Source organism: Stegodyphus dumicola, chromosome 7 (assembly GCF_044657685.1).
Source record: "Stegodyphus dumicola isolate Sdum_Otavi_A_Nest chromosome 7, ASM4465768v1".
NCBI classification, from domain to species: Eukaryota; Metazoa; Arthropoda; class Arachnida; order Araneae; family Eresidae; genus Stegodyphus; species Stegodyphus dumicola.
In genome coordinates, this window is record NC_140774.1 from 20,281,496 (window position 1) to 20,298,158 (window position 16,663).

A 16,663-nucleotide genomic window follows, 5' to 3' on the forward strand; every position below is an offset into this window, starting at 1 on the left:
CATATGTAATATTCCTAAATGAAATATTTATTTGTACGATACTAAAAACTAATAATGAAGTAATTCCAACATAATACCAAAAATGTAAATTACAAATTTTGAAAACTTTAATTGGTAAAACTCCAACGTATCTTTACTTACAGAAATAGTGTATGTATATTTAGTATTTGTGCAGTTATTTTAAATTTTAAGCATCAAAGACAGACTATCTGATAGTAAATTGTGAAACTAGAATTATTTTTTTTTTAATTTTAGATGTACCACCGCTCACCCCAGGAGCCACTGCTGCATTTTGATACTTAAGAAAACATAGTTCATTTGAACAATAACTTTCGTTAACACAAGCAATAAATTTCATCACAACGATACCGATTAATTGCTACAGAATGAAACGACTTGTCTCTGATTGACTGACTTTCTGTAGATTAGTTTGGTGCTTCAAATAACTATTTCTTCGTGGACTTTGCTATGAAGAGATTTTTTCCTCCATTAACTAAAGAATGTCCCAGAAAATACGAGTATCTTCTACCCGCGAATTTCTGAAAAAGTGGTTTCCTGTGACATCATTTTATAAATTCTGTCTCCTGGATCCCTGGGATTCTGTGGAATCCAGTTAGGAAATGCTGGTTTAAAATCACTCTGTATATGAGCTTTGATTTTTCACGGCAGTCAGTTGTTGATATTATCTCCGAAATACAATTCTGTCTTGCAGTTTAATTCATATCACGGATTCTTGAAATACAATTCGATCTTACTTCATATTATGGCTTAATTATAGTACCGACTTATACATTTCTGTCTTATTTTCTGTTAGGGCTTAGTTTATAATATGGCCCCCGAAATACAATTCTGTTTTGTGGACTCTTGGATCTTCTGCGGATCCCGGTTCGGAAATGCTGATTTTGAATCACTCTGTATAGAAAGTTCGATTTTTTATCTGTTCGATCAACTGTTGATACTATGGATCCCTGAAATACAAGTCTACCTTACGGCTTAGTTCATATTATGGATTCCTGAAATGCAATTCTCTTTTAAGGACATCTGGGGTTCTACAGACCCCAATTTTTGTTTACAATTACTACGTATAGGAGCTTCGAATTTTCGCGACAGCTAATTGTTGATATTGTGAACCCCCGAAATACAATTATGTCTTGTTTCCTACCACGAATTTGTTCATAGTATGGACCACAAAAATACAATTCTGTCTTGTAGACGCCTGAGGTTCTGCGGACTCCGATTTTGAAATACTGGTTTAGAGTCACTCTGTACAGGAGTTTTGATTTTTCACTGAGCTGCTGATATTATAGATGTGAAAATACAATTCTGTATTATTTCAAACCAAGTTTTAGTTTATATTATGGAAACCCGAAACAGAATTTTGTCTTATTTTTTACTATGGATTAGTTCATATTATGGACCCGCGAAATACAATTCTCTCTTATTTCTTATTATGGCTTAGTTCATAGAATGAATCCCCAAAATACAATTCTGTCTTATAGACTACTAGAGATCTTCGGACTCTGGTTTGGAAGTGCTGTTGTTTTAATATCTTTGTACAGAAGCCGTGATTTTTCATGACAGTCAGCCGGAGCGAAGCAGGATGAAGCTTGCCAGAAATTTATTCCCGAGACTCCAATGGTTAATACTACAACACTTGCATACTACTGGTTAATACTACAAATTCTACACTAGAAATACTGGATACTACAAACACTGAAATAAACTACAAATACTAACACTAGAAATACTAGTTACTACAAACTCTGGAATGCAGTACAAATACTACACTTTAAATATTGGTTACTATGAACACTGGAATACATTACAAATACTGCACTAAAAATACTGGATACTACAAGTACTGGAATGCTGTTAGTTAACCCTTCCTGTCCCAATGAGTTATATAAGTCCCAGTAGATGTTTAAAGAAGCCTAGAGAGAATTACACGCACCAATTTAATATGTAATTGATGTCTTACTGGTAGTAGGCATCATTTCTAATATCCACACTACAAAATTGTCGCGCGCATCTTCTTATAGAGACTTAGTGAGTTTGTTTATTATAAGGCGAGCGTGTACTACGTCTTTAGACTTGTTTAGTTTCTGATTTTGCATAAAATACACGTAAAAAAATGTCTAGGTAAGTTTGCATTCGATTACTACTTATAGAATATATTTTGTTCCTGTAAAAATGACGTATATTGAATATTTTATATAAAATTTGTTGACAGGTCACATATATCCCAGTGGGATCAGTGGTGGGATATAATTTTGCCCAGTGGGATCAGTGGTGGGATGATATTTGTATTACTAGAAGTAATATGTAATTTTCTGTTTCAGTAATAAATCGTTGTCCGATAAAGAACTGATGGATATTGCAGAAAATATTTCTTATCTGACAAACAAATAAATTGGGACTGAAAGGGTTAATACTATAAATACTACACTATAAATACTGGATACTATAAACACTGAAATAGGCTACAAATACTACACTAGCAATACTGGTTACTAAGAACACTGGAATACACTACAAATACTACATAGAAATATTGATTACTATGAATACCGGAATACACTACAAATACTACACTAGAAATACTGGTTACCACGGAACACTGGAATACACTACAAATACTACATTAGAAATACTGGATACTAAAATCACTGGAATGCATTACAAATACTATTCTAGAAATACTAGATGCTACTATCACTGGAATACACTAGAAATCTGGAGGCTACAGACACTGTAATACACTAGAAATACTGGATACTATAACACTGTATACTTGTTCTGATAAAATGCATCAAATTAGAATGTTGCAATCATTTGGATTATTTAGATCGGAGTTCGTAACTCTTTTCTTGCATCAAAACCCTTATATTTTTTCTATAATATACAGCATACAACATATCCACACTACAAATAATAGCAAATAAATTACTCAAAGACTAATAACATGGACAAATGTCTTGAAAAAAGTGGTTCATTAGACGTTTGTTTAACTATTTCTAATTCCACAAATATAAACAAGTTTTCAAAAACTAAATTATAGACGCGAATTACACAAAAATTCCGTTTTAACTAATGTGATGGCTGTGCTTGATGTACAGATGCAATATTTTTAACAGTTGAAATATTCGACCTGTTCCGCCATAGGAAGTTACTGACTTGACTAAAGCCGGTTTTTCCAAGTCAATAACGTCGGTAAAAGCGTTTTGCGCTTATTCCAGAAAATACTGATACATTTAAAAAAATACTATTGATTTAAAAATATATTCAATAATTTTTGCGTATTTCCCCCTTATTTTATATGATTGTTTCCCTATTTCACGTTATAGCTTTATATCAATTAACAGTTATTTATCAATTTTTATAATTATTATTTTTTTGGTAATCAATGGGATCATAAATATATGCCGATCAATTGCCGATGCATATTCTGCTATCGACCCACAGTCAACCCCTTGATCATTCTATATCCCGTTTAAAATGTCATGGAACACTAGGGAGTCCATACACCCCTGTGTTGAACCCCTGATAAGGATTAAATAATTCTGATGACTTTTAAGATCCATTTAATGTATTTCCCATCATTCCCATTATACTAGAATTTTTTGTTGAAAGGTAGGTTGAGTGATATTTTGCTATATGTTAATTAACCAGTTATTACGATTTTGGTCTATACCATAACTTCTCCTTTCCGTATTCCTTACAGGAATGCAAATTAGCTTTGTGTGTCTTTAAGCTGAGGAATGTTAGTTTGGATATTTGGTTATTTCTGGTCTGCTTTAAATTCCATTGCGGCTTCAGCGTTTTTGCAAACCGATGTTTTAAAATACGTGCCGGTAATTATCAGAGCCAACTTAATTTAGTCTGTTTTGCATGCTGGCTTCAACTACGTCAAGTCATTTGAATTTAACTTTTGTTACGTTAATTCAAATATACAGAAGTAGTGTATGTTTTGTGTGTAGCACAAGTTGTGCCTGTTCTGTTACATTACTAAATAAAAATGTTTTTTTTTTTAAACTTGTTTAGTAGTTGAGCTGTTTAAGACGTTTAGCTTCGAGTTATTAACAGAAAGCCTAGAACTTATTACCAGATTATTACAAAATAATATAATAAAGCTGCGTTTAACATTCAGAAGAAAAATTCAATCTTTTTAATTCAATGTTTGGAAAACATCTTATAAGCAGTCAACAGTTCTTAAAACGGATTACTATCATAATAATAATAATGAAAGATTTGACAAATGATTATCAGAAAAAAACAATGTTCGCTCTCAGCAGAATAAGAAAAAGGCCATTTTTCATCAAAAATTATAGCTTGAATCAGAAATTATAGCTTCATCAGAAATTACAGATGAAAGACTGACAATATATTTGGATTTTGATTTCGTAAAAGCATGCGATTAATTTTTAGCATCCGACGATGCGTGTTTTTATATTTCGAATGTACGCCATGTTCTTACATATTTTTATTTCCTTGTACGAAGTAAAGGATGTGTTGTAACCGCGAAACGTTTCGGGTATCGTATTTAAAAAAAAATCCATTTTGACCGCTCTGGATTCTATTTGAACGATGTTTTTGAATTCATTTGTACGCACGTACAGAATTAAAGGGCATTTTTCCCCAAAAACTGATTGTGAAATGGATTCAGAAGAGATTTTTTCATGACCCCCTCGTCTGCACGTACGTATATGTATCTCGCATAACTCAAAAACGAAAAGCCTCAGAACTTTAAGATTTTCTATATGGGACTGTTGTAAAATGTAGAAGTGCATCTTCCTTTTTTGGTTGCAATAGGCTAAAAATCAAAAGTACGTAAATATATGTATATATATATATATTTGTAAAAGTTGCAAATAGTAAATCATAAAAAAAGTGAGACCTAGTTGCTCAAAAATTGTGCGTTGAACTTCAAATTTTAAAATAGAATAATAATAAAAGGAGAGGTTAAATATATATATATATATATACTTGGTGAGCTAAGTTTTTTTATTCTTATATGTTAGTAAATTGTGCACTTTAAAAGTGATTGAATTATATTGTTCTTATGTTCCGGTTAAGTTTATGCCTTTAGTTAATCTGCATGCAATAGTTGTAGAATTATCAACAATTTAAAAGTTGTTTATGTTTTACTAAGCTTAACGATACCTTTATTTGTTTATATTTGAAACTTAGCAAGCTTAGTGACGCAGAAACTTAGTGAATTAAATCAGATTCTGCACCAACTTCAGTGTCTTTTTGTCGAGTGAGGTCAAAAGTTTTGTGCATCGAAAAATCTCTCTTTCCGCCTATTTTATGACAATTCATTTAAACTAGTTTTAATTGTAAAAATTATTTTTTAACTGTTTTTAACTCTATTTGGTATTTAGGTTTCTCTGTATTTTACAATTTTTAATAAAGATATTTTGAATTTTCATGTATTATTTACCTCGTCGCGAAGTGAGAAATTAATTGATTGAATGAGAAATATATCTCTAATGAAATTCAGGGAAATAAGTTTAAATGAAATGCCGCAAAAAAGTTACATAATTAATAGGCCGTAAAAAAAGAAGTCATATGGTGTTCATATCAGATTTTTTTTTTTTTTTTTTTTTTTTTTTTTTTTGCTGCAACCGTAAGCCGTAGGCACATACTTCCAGTTACAAAAAATATTCTTCTATATGTATTCTTTTTTATTATTATTATTTTGAAGTTTAAAAAAACAGAATGCCAAGTGACAAACCGGCAAAGTACGAAATACATATCCGATTCTTTTCGAATATGCATACATTTCATGCATTCATATGTAATCCATACATTCAATACATTCATTCCATAATTCTATATATTTCATACATTATTTTCTTGAATAAGAAATACATAAATTTTGTTTAGTACGTTTCATGTTTCTCTGTGTATTTTGAATGGCATTGTGTAATTACGTTTTTCGAAATAACGCTTGTATTTTTAAAGAAATGCTCATTTTTTAAATAAAAGCCTTATCGTAAACTTTTTTTATACTTTGCCTAAATAGTATTTGTCGTTCTTTAGAAGGCCTAAGTATTACATAAAACGCCTAGGGAAAGTAGATAATAATTCTATTTCATGCCTAGTCTTAAAAACGAGAGGCATTTTAAAACTGCCTTAGGTAAACCATAATTGGCAATTATATTGCTGGCAAAGCAAAATTTTATACTCATTATAAAAATTAAAAATGAAATAAAAATGTAGCTCCTGTAAGCCAAAAATTGATCGAGATATTTAATTTTTAAATGGTAGATCATATTCGGAGGCTGTAAACACTATGCACAGCGATGTGTTTGCATTTGTAGGTAACTAAATGGGAAATATCAAATTAGGAAAAGATTTCCCATGTTAGTAGATTAAATGACGAACATCTTTAGAAGATCATCGTTAAAGGCATTTATGAACGTAACTTTTTTCAAAGAGGAAAACTTATTCACAAGAACTCGTGCTCTGAAAAACACTAGCACGCACACAGCCAACCCGTACTATTTGCTTAAATTAGATTTGAAAATTATTCCTACATTGATGAATTTGTATGCGTGATTAACTTGGCGATGTTCTGGAAGTTTCCAGAAAATGCATTTTGTATCAGTCAGTTCAATTCAGTGATTCAGTTCAAGCTCGTGCGACTTGAAAATTATTTTCCTAAACTGAGCTATTTTTTGTTTTGTTAAGGAGAATCTGCCTTATCTACGTTTCTCTCCTAGAATTATTTACAGCTGTTTTTCTTGCATGAGTAGTTATTTACTTAAACAAAGTGTTAATTTTTCCTGCTAATCAGGTGTGGTTATTAGGTATATTCCTCACAAAATTATAATGGAAAAATAAAACACGGAATTATATTTATTTCTTCATCGCCTTTTATTTCTGCAAAGACTGTGCATTTAAAAATATTTGCTTTTGTTTTCATAAAGCAAAATATAAAACTCGGTTTCCAAAATCAAGAAAGTTTTCGAATATTTGGTAATATTTTTACTCAATCTCCCTTGAGCTTACCTCAGTCGATCACTTATTGTCGAAACCATTTTCTCAATTGTGTACGAAGAAGTATAAAATTTTAGCATATTTTTATTGTATATTCAAGTTTCGTATATTTGTATTGACCCTACTTCCTCGCGTATTCCCCCCCCCCTCATTTTCTAATTTTATCGCCCGAAAAGCGAAAGGGAAAAATTATGCGAAAAACTGAGTTTCCGAAGAACGCGTTTGCCATAAGAACATATCAAAGGAAAAGTTATCAAGGATGTTAACTACAGGTACGTATCATAAAATTATTTTTTTTAATAAATTTACATTCCAATAATAATACACAGTAACACTGATACTACAATGTCTTGATATCATCATTTCTGCTTCCTCGCAACTTGAATCTCACCCGTTCTTATTGTCGTCTCTGCTTTTCCTTAAGCCTCGAGTCACCCATTAAAAATTTGAGAAGGTGAATGTTCACCCGACACGGCGAAACTATAGCCTGAATGTCCCGTTCGTATCTGCTTCCATGTGACGGGCCGGTTTTCGCATTAGACTGGCATAATTAGAAGGGAAAGTTCGGCGTGATGCACGCAGCTAATGTGCGAGGTTTTGCTATGTTTGTAAGATGAAAACAATAGGGGCGCTTCTTCTCTAAATACAGTGAGAAGTTACAACCGAAAACACAGTGGCAAAAACATCGCGGACGAAAACGTTGCGGAGAAAACAACGCAAGGTTAAAACGTCGTGGTACAAAACATCGTGGGAGGAAAAAGCAAAGAGAAAACATCGCAGTTCTAAAACACCGTGGTAAAAAATATAAAATTAAGCGGTTAAAAGCTTCGCAGTTTAAAATCATCGCCGTCGGTAAAAAATAAAGTACCTACAAATCATCGCATGAAGATACATAACATCGCACACATTCGTTTCTCAAATGCCATACTGACATCTAACTTTCGTCATAACTAAAAAATCGACATCCAAAAAATTACACGCTATACATGGAAATGTTAACGACACTTTAAGAATAAACATAAACAAAACAAAATATAATTTTCACTAAAACAATATCAAATTAACAAATGTGAAAGAAAAAAACTTGAGCAATTTTATACTAAGCAATTTTTATACGGGCAACGTCATGTAGTTATTTATCTTCCATTTTCTAAGCATTTTTAGACTGTATTTTTCTTAAAAACATTATCAGTAAAACTTTAAAAAAAGTAGGTTAATTTATTAATGATATTTGTTAATTAACGATATAAATTTAAAATCCTATTAAGTTCTATAAGTTGCATTAATTTTCTACTCATTTAAAATTTTTAAATTCTTAAGTTTCCTTCTTATTTTTTCAGCAAAATTTAATAGTTCATTCAAAAATATGAAATATAGAAACAAAAGAATTCCTCTTCCCTTCTTGTGCTCCCAAATTATTGTGCGAACATGCGTTTACAACTTTTAAAATCTGAAAACGCACGTTTGCGATGTTATCGTCATGGGACGATTTATAGGTACTTTATTTTTTACCACGATATTTTCGACGACGCTGTTTTTAAACTGCGAAGTTTTTGAACCGCTTTATTTTCGACCATGACTATATTTTCTAAGATGGTGTTTTAGAAACTGCAATGTTTCCTCTTTGCTTTTTTTTTCTTCCACGATGTTTGTACCACGTTTTCGCCTTGCGTTGTTCTCTGCGCGATGTTTTCGGCGGACAGCCGGTGGAAATGGGGAAAATTATGTGAATATTTTTGAAATTTTCAAAACCTGGTTCTAAAAAGTCAGGGGGAATAGGCGAGGAAATACGGTACTTCAAGTAATCTAACAATTTTGATTTTTTTTTTTTTTTTTTTTTTTTCCCTGCGTAGCTCAGATGTGGAAACATTTTTATAGAGTCACATTTTATGTACCGGGAAATATTAAAATTTAAGTTTTTTATATTTTTACTGAAAGATGTCACTTAATCAAAATTAGACTAACTTTATTCGATACGACTAAGAAACATTCTGCATAAACAGAACTTGCTGTAAAAGTCTTGCAAGAAACATCTGTTTTGGGAAGTACAACGCATTTTAAAAAACGGCGTCAGTTCCAAACAATATATTATCATATAAGAAATATTAACATTATTTAAGAAGTTTTCACAAGAGCTCCAAAACATATTACAAATTTAAAATATTAGTACTACTTTCGAAGTTACGACAAAAAGAATGACTCTTGAGGGAAAAAATGGGGGTATAAAGTGGTACAACTATTACATGATACATAGCTACTCTGGTCATATAGTTATTATGAATAACAACGAGAGTCATTTTAATGCCTTGATCAAAAATCATGTACAAAAATTAATTTATTACTTACCGTACTCGTTCTCCTACCAAGAGTATTGGATCTGAAAATTGAATATAAAATGAAAATTGAATACAAAATTCACATACTGTTAGGCATGGTGTCCCAAAAGTAAGTACCCGCTTTTGTGAAATCGGACACTTAAAATTTTTTTTTCAAGTGTGTTAATTCTTATCGTGTTTAAAATGTGATAAAAATGTACATACAAAATTATATTTTTCTATGTGCAAGTGTTCCAAAATTTTTATTTTGTGTTCAGAATTAACTATCTATTTTGGTAGACTTATAAAAAACTAGGTTTATTTTTGCAACTTAATTACGATTACAAAAATTATAAGTTCATAGAAAGCAAATATAAATGCGAAAAAAGATATTTGCAAGTATTATGTTTGTTATTATTAACATTATCGAAAATATTTAACCTGTGCTCCGTCCCTATTCCTAAAAATTTCAAAATCTACCCTTAGCAATGCGAAACACGTTCTGAAGCATTTTAGAAATTATCTCCTGAACAGACAAATGCGTTCTCTGAGTTCAGCTAAACCAGGTTTTTTTTTTTTTTTTTTTTTTCTGTAAAAGTTTATTTTTATGAAATGCCGCGCAAAATAAATCTAAGGGATCAAATCCGGAGATCACGGTGGTTAAGGTCGAGATCCTTCATGTCCAGTTCATCACTCTAGAAAGCGAATGTCAAATTTTTCTCGAACTGATTTCAGAACACTATGTCAGTCCAAAAATAAAATTTAGTATACATTTTCCACATTTTAAACAAACTAACAAAACTTACGTTTTTTTAAAACGTCCGATTTCACAAAAATAGATACTTACTTTATAGACACCCTGTATTAATATAAAATTTACTCAAAGTTTTCAAAAAATAATTATCAAAATTTCAATAATACAAAGTTTCCAATAAATCAGCTAATATAATACAAAAAACAATCTGCCCTCGAGAACTGAAGTCATCCATCAGAAACATCCCTCGCCTCAGACAGACACCAGATTTAGAAAGACTCAATCAATTTCAAAGGCAAATATTTACAGGTTCTTCTTCATCAGAAGCAAAGGAACATGATCAAAACTGATTTTTTGCTAATTTCTTTGCTCCTGATGAAGAGGAACCCGGGATTGTTTTCCCTCCAAATCAATACTGTCTTGACTAAATTTATGCCAAGCACGAGCTTAATTTGCTGTGCCTAATTTTATGTTTTACTCTGACATGCTTATCTTCTCTCTTGATTAAAATCTATGTCAATCAACAATGGTTTTGTTACAAAGTTCAGCGATTCTCTCCGAAGCTGATTCAAAGAAAAAATTCGCTTTATACAGCGAATTTATTCCGATTTCAGAAAACGTATTTTAGCACATTTATAATTTAAGGAGAGCTCTTATTGGAAACGTGCCAGCAATGGAGGTCTGTTATTCGTTCACGAACTGTTTCGCTCTACTGAGCGAGCGAACACGAAAAAAGAGCGGAGCACTTGTTGGAAGCATGCCAGGAAATTTCGATTCCCATTTTAGGTCAAAATAGAATGATTATCTTCCCATGTTAAAAGTGAGTTTAATTTTCATTATTTCTAGAATTTTACTGTTAGTTCTATGTAAAGAGGAGGAAATCTAAAAACTACAACTGCAAGAAATCAATTATGGGAATTAACGTTTGATTGAAACATCCGATCTCACTCCGATTCGATTCTTTTCTATCATCGCTCCAGCCTCGTTAATAATCTGATCCCACTGTTCCTTCGCCAGCGATTAGCCAGTATGGAGCGCGGAACGGAAAGAATCCGTGCCAGCAATGGAGCGATTAGCCAGTATGGAGCGCGGAACGGATTCTTTTCGTTCCGCGCTCCATACTGGCTAATCGCTCTTGATTCCTCCCTCGTTCCCAATCTTTCTGATCAAGGTGATTGTTAATGGGCGGCAAATCATAAAAAAAGAATATTCTGCTCATCTCTACTTTGCTACATCTACTTTGCCTTGTATGTAGTTAACTGTAGAATTTAGTTATTAACATATAAGGTAGAGCGTGCACTTCGTCTTTTCTACTAAAGCGTACTCTCAATTATCCGGGCCATTGCCTGGGAAGCAGGTGACAGATAATTGAAAAACACGGATAATCCAAACTACCAATATTTATGCAGATGCTATGCGCTTACTTCTTTAGAAAAATCAATAATTTTACTTTGCTTTTGAGAACGTTTAAATATTGCCGAATTTCCCTGCGTGTTTTCCGAAGCGCTATATCACTGTATTGGAATCCTCTTTAGTCGACGAAGTCCAAAAGAGTTTCAACAAAAGTCATTGCTGTGTCGAACGAACACGGATAGCGTAAGGGCCAATTCCATAATCTATTTCATGCTTTATCGTTGATTGGCCGTGTTCAAATTTTTCGATTAATGCAACTTCTTGTTTTAATGTTAAAACAACTTCCTTGAGCTTAGTGCTTGAAACATATACTTTTTCATTTTTAGTTCAAGTTTTAAATAAAATTTTAAAGAAAGAAGAAAATATGCACAAAATACGTACGAAAAAAGAAAATCCCAGTGATAACCGAAGCGGTGCCTTCGGTTATAAACATGAAGAACGACCTGCATGAGGTAATCGTTGAAACTAAACCTAATGACACAGTTTATCCATTTTTAGAGGATGCTCGGACTTGCGCGTTTTATATAGTATATATACACTTTCGCGCATAGCATATAAACCGCAAACCGAATAATCCGCACCAAGTAATCGAAAGTACAATTGTATTAAAATTTAACTAAAAAACACAGAAATATGCGAAAAATGACAAAGTAATTCACTTGAAATCTCTGTTCGTGGAAGTAGTGTGAAATTTAGAAGAAATGCTGTAACGACTTCTGTGATTGGTCCCCTCTTCGTTCTGAGATTTGTCCATGTTTTCGAAATTGTCCAGCATAAATCTTTCACGCAAACCGAGCTTGTCCAGATTTTCGGTGCTCATGCTGAAAGAACTGGAGTAAGAAGGTTCTGTTTCACCCGGCGTGCCAGAGTCCTCGTCATCGGTGTTGCCATCCGTTTTGTCTAAAAAGAAAACCAACTCGTTAAAGCCTTAAATTATTGAAGTACACAAACATATCCATGTTGCCGGTTATGTATGAAAGCTGGCATTCTATACAAAAGAAGTTCTCAAACAGGCGAGGGATTCCGCCCCTTGGAGGAATTTTGTAGTTTCGGTGGGGGGGGGGGAAGAAAGTGCTCACCTTTTATTTAGCTGTTAAGTATTTAGTTTTAATTTTTGAATATAAAAATCTACTTTTATTCCAGTTCTGGTATTTACCAACATATTTTCTACACATTTTGTTGTTTAATTTATAAAACACGTCAAAAGTCGTCTGTGGTAAAAGGAATGCATGGGACGAATAAGGTTGAGAACCCCTGCTACAGAATAACTAGGCATTTTATAGAATACCGAAAACTGGCCAGAAGTGTATTAAATGACTAACATTTATGAAATTTATGAAATGGCTAACATTTCACAAATTTCCTAGTTATTCTACAGAACGCAAAATGAGAAACCCGCAAAATATCGAATATATCTCGGATTCGTATAGAATATCCATACATTTCATTCATTCATGCAATACTCCATACATTTAATACATATCTGGCGGCTTATGTTAATGAGACTTTTGAACTCTCATTTACATTTTAATTGTAACTGCATTATCTCATATACCTGAAACTGTAAACATAAAGAAACTGTATGTAAGTAACTGTAACTATACCTGTATCTCGATAAGTAGTGTAATCTCACTCGTGCTCGTTCGCAGAGCACGTTTGTTGTAACTTTTTTTATTTTTATTTTTATTTTTATTTTTATTTTTTGTTAAATATAAAAGCTGTTAGGTTGTCATGATGACATGTGATTTAATTAGTTAAGCGAATTACAGCGAAGTGAATCACACTACTTTTAATTAGTGTGTAGTGGTACACTGTAGTGCTGTACCTCATATCGCAAAGCACACTTATATTCCATATATTGGTTTCTTTATTAAGGAAGACATAAATTTGGTTTTATACCACTTCATTTTTAATGTATTCTGAATGAAAGATTTTGAATGCATTTTTTTTTTAATAGAATAATTATGTTTATCAGGAATGCACATCTTTTAAAGAAAAAGAAAGAAATTCTTAATTTATTTTTAAAAAAGCAAAGAAAATTGTGTTATAAAATGTAAAAAGAGAAAAGAAAAGAAATTCCTATGTTATCTCTGATGCGATAAAACAACTTTTTAAGGCAAACTAGAATCATGATTTGTCCTATTAAATATACCTGAACATAATATAACAACAAAGAGCAGGACTTCCGGGACTATAATTTCGAAAGTTATATAGAACAATCTTCTTCAGCTGCAGAGCTGAAAATGACATGAGAGAAACCTATCAAGCTATAAGAAAAGGGAGAAAGTAACAGGAATAAAGCCAATGTTTACCATGTGGTTTATACGCCTGGCTTAAGAACGATAAGCCATGAAGCCTTCGCAGCCATGAAGGAATACTTCTGAAATCTTAATCAAAAACTAATTTAACTATCTTAAAATGTTTACCTGAAACACCGTATGAGGAAAGAGAGTGTTGCAGACCGGATTTGCTCTTCATAAGCCTTTTCTCTTCGCGAGGAGCATATATCTGAAAGGAACTGCAAAAGAAATATTTATCGATTTAAACATGAAAAGAGATCAGCAAAAACTCATTTAACATGAACTGCACGTAATTATCGTACACACTTACTATCAGAATACTCTGATGTACGAAAAACTGCAAACATAACATTGATTTAAAAATTAACTGACATCAGATAAAGCCCATTTGTCATAAACTGCAGATAATTACCTTACATACCTGCTATGAGAATATTTTAATGTACAAAATTGAAAGTGAAATATTGATTAAAAAATTAAATGTCATCAGCCGTAACCCACTTCACTTAAATTGTACATAAATGTCGTACGCAGCTACAATGAGAATATTTTAATATACTAAATATCTAAAAATGAAATATTGATTTCAAAATGCACTGACATCGACTAAAACGCGTTTAACATAAATTGTATGCAGTTATCGTTAATCCCTTACCCTTGAGTCAGGGGTGTGTTTGCACTTTTTTACATAAACTGTCGAAGTATTGTCAAAACTATTGATGTTATCTGCAGTCGCATTTCATATTCTGCATTTAATTGGTTTCAGTATTTTGTTCTTGTTGCCAAATATGCCGACAAAGATTTTTCACTTAAATGTGTCATCCCAAATGGCTTTAAAAATGCTTATAGTCGTGTGAGAAACTTCTAAGTTTTCTGAACGAATCTGCAACTCAAAATTTAGAAGTTGCTCTTGCTTAAATTTAGAATTTAACTTCGAATCTGTTTTGGCAAGTCTTTTGATTTATCGTATTCGAATGGACATTTCATCCAATCATGTTTAATTTTTTCTTCAGGGAAATATTCTCTTACGATTTTCTGCAATTGAAAACATTTTTGATACGAGTACCGCTCGGGTGCCTCGAAAGGGGACTTCCCTGATTTGCCCGTACACCGCACGGGCAGTTTTTTTTCCCTACATTGACCGATTTACCCGGATTCTTCACTTTTTTTTTACTTTGCCGTGTTTCTAATAAACATAGAGGTGTGTGTTGTGTATTTAATTATGGCAAAGCACACGAGGGCTATCTGCCTATAAGGAGGGATGCCTTCGTGGAGGACTTTCTAAGGGAAACTGGCTCGTATACACGTTACACATGGGGAAAACCACGAAAACGCCCATGCAACCAGCCCGTTCGCGGGATTCGAACCTCGGACCGAACTACCAGTGTTCAGCGACTTTACCGCTCGGCCGCTGGTGGGCTAATAAACATAGAGGACAGACTGGATTGTAAAACCAGTTCAAGGGCAGGTTTTACTGCTATTCATTTAGGGATTTAGTACCGAAATTACCTCCTGCTAAATAGTTTTCAGACAGAGTTCCACAAATTGTTCTGCGACGAGCCACATGCCCCGGCAAAATCTTATGAATATTATTTTTTAAGCTGTAAATCTAGTTTATTACCTTATTTATTGCTGCTGTATTTAAAGATTTTCCAGTCAATTTCTGTCACGACAGATTTTTCCCTTATGAACAAAGATTTAACTGTAGAAACATTAGAAACAGTGCGCATCTTTTTCGAGTGTTCATTTGGAGTCTCCTTTTAAATAGAAGTAGTGACTGACATTTTTCTCTTTCCAATTGATAATGTTCCTTTTTTCCACCTAAGAATTTGACTACCATTCATTTCACAATGTTTTTTGAATTACAGAATGGGAACATTTCTCTTCGAAAACGCAAAATCATATCCTACAATCTACAGCTCGTTTACATGCAATGTTTTGAATGAAGAATCAATTAAAAAAAAACAGATATATTTGTCATTTCAAATAGAAAGCTGTTGCCAGAAGTTTTTACTCCAAAAGGTTTGCTTTTTTAAAATTTGTTATCGAAATGGTATTGAATATGAGTAAACACCCTCTGTTATTTCTTGTGTGTCAGTCTGAGACATCATATCTGCATCCTCAGCAAAGACAGCTCTTTGAATTTAAAACTTTAATAAAGGACTTAGATCTGATCCTTTGAGCACCTTGTTTTAATCGGCCTCTGCAACGAATATGCCTTTCCAACTTTAATGCTGAATGATCTATTACGGAAAAAAGAACCAATAATGCTAATCAAATAATTAGGAAAGTGAAGTTTGATTAATTAAGGCTGCACTGAAAGACGTAGTCAAACGCTTTTGTTTTCCAGTTTCAAACCCATTATTTGGATCAAAACCTAGCGTATCCAATAACGAGGAAGTAAATGTGTTCTCAGTGTCTTGTAAATTGTTGCTTACCTGTCTTTGAAGTCGGCATTGCCTTCCGGATAGTAAACTAGTTCGCTGGTTTCCGTGGTCCCGCTGTCGGATCTTTCGTCTTCGGCATCGCCGTCGTCGAGCCGCAGGCTGCTGGCGCTACTGGAGTCAGTTGGGTGCCTGACCCTTCCTCCATCTGTCGATTTTTGTACGACACTCGTTCGGCTGATAGACACCTACAATTAAAGAAAGAGGAATCGATTACCATATTTTCCCGCGTATAAGATTCCCTTTTTTCTTTAAAAATTTCGTGTTTAAAAACGAAGTGCTTTTATACAATGTTAATGCTGGCGCCAAAGTCGGCATTCTGGCTGACAAATCGACGATGGCGTGCGCGTTAACCCTTAGAATGTTAAGGCCTTCACTCATATGTTTCTTTAAAAAACCAAAATGCCTTAAATTCCATTTGAGATTCACAGCAAT

At 33.1% G+C, this 16,663-nt stretch overlaps 1 protein-coding gene across 4 annotated transcripts in view; it reads right to left on the bottom strand.

Moving 5' to 3' along the window:
* LOC118197980 (WD repeat-containing protein 62-like) overlaps window positions 1–16,663 on the bottom strand; it is a 186,438-nt gene that overhangs the window by 27,207 nt on the left and 142,568 nt on the right. For all 4 annotated transcript variants that reach the window (XM_085819945.1, XM_085819943.1, XM_085819944.1 and 1 more), the window contains 4 exons: window positions 16,223–16,416; window positions 13,911–14,002; window positions 12,144–12,384; window positions 9,349–9,379 (listed from right to left, as the gene is read on the bottom strand). In XM_085819945.1, the coding sequence (XP_085676071.1) occupies window positions 9,349–9,379; window positions 12,144–12,384; window positions 13,911–14,002; window positions 16,223–16,416 (558 nt within the window). The remainder of the gene's footprint in view (window positions 1–9,348; window positions 9,380–12,143; window positions 12,385–13,910; window positions 14,003–16,222; window positions 16,417–16,663) is intronic.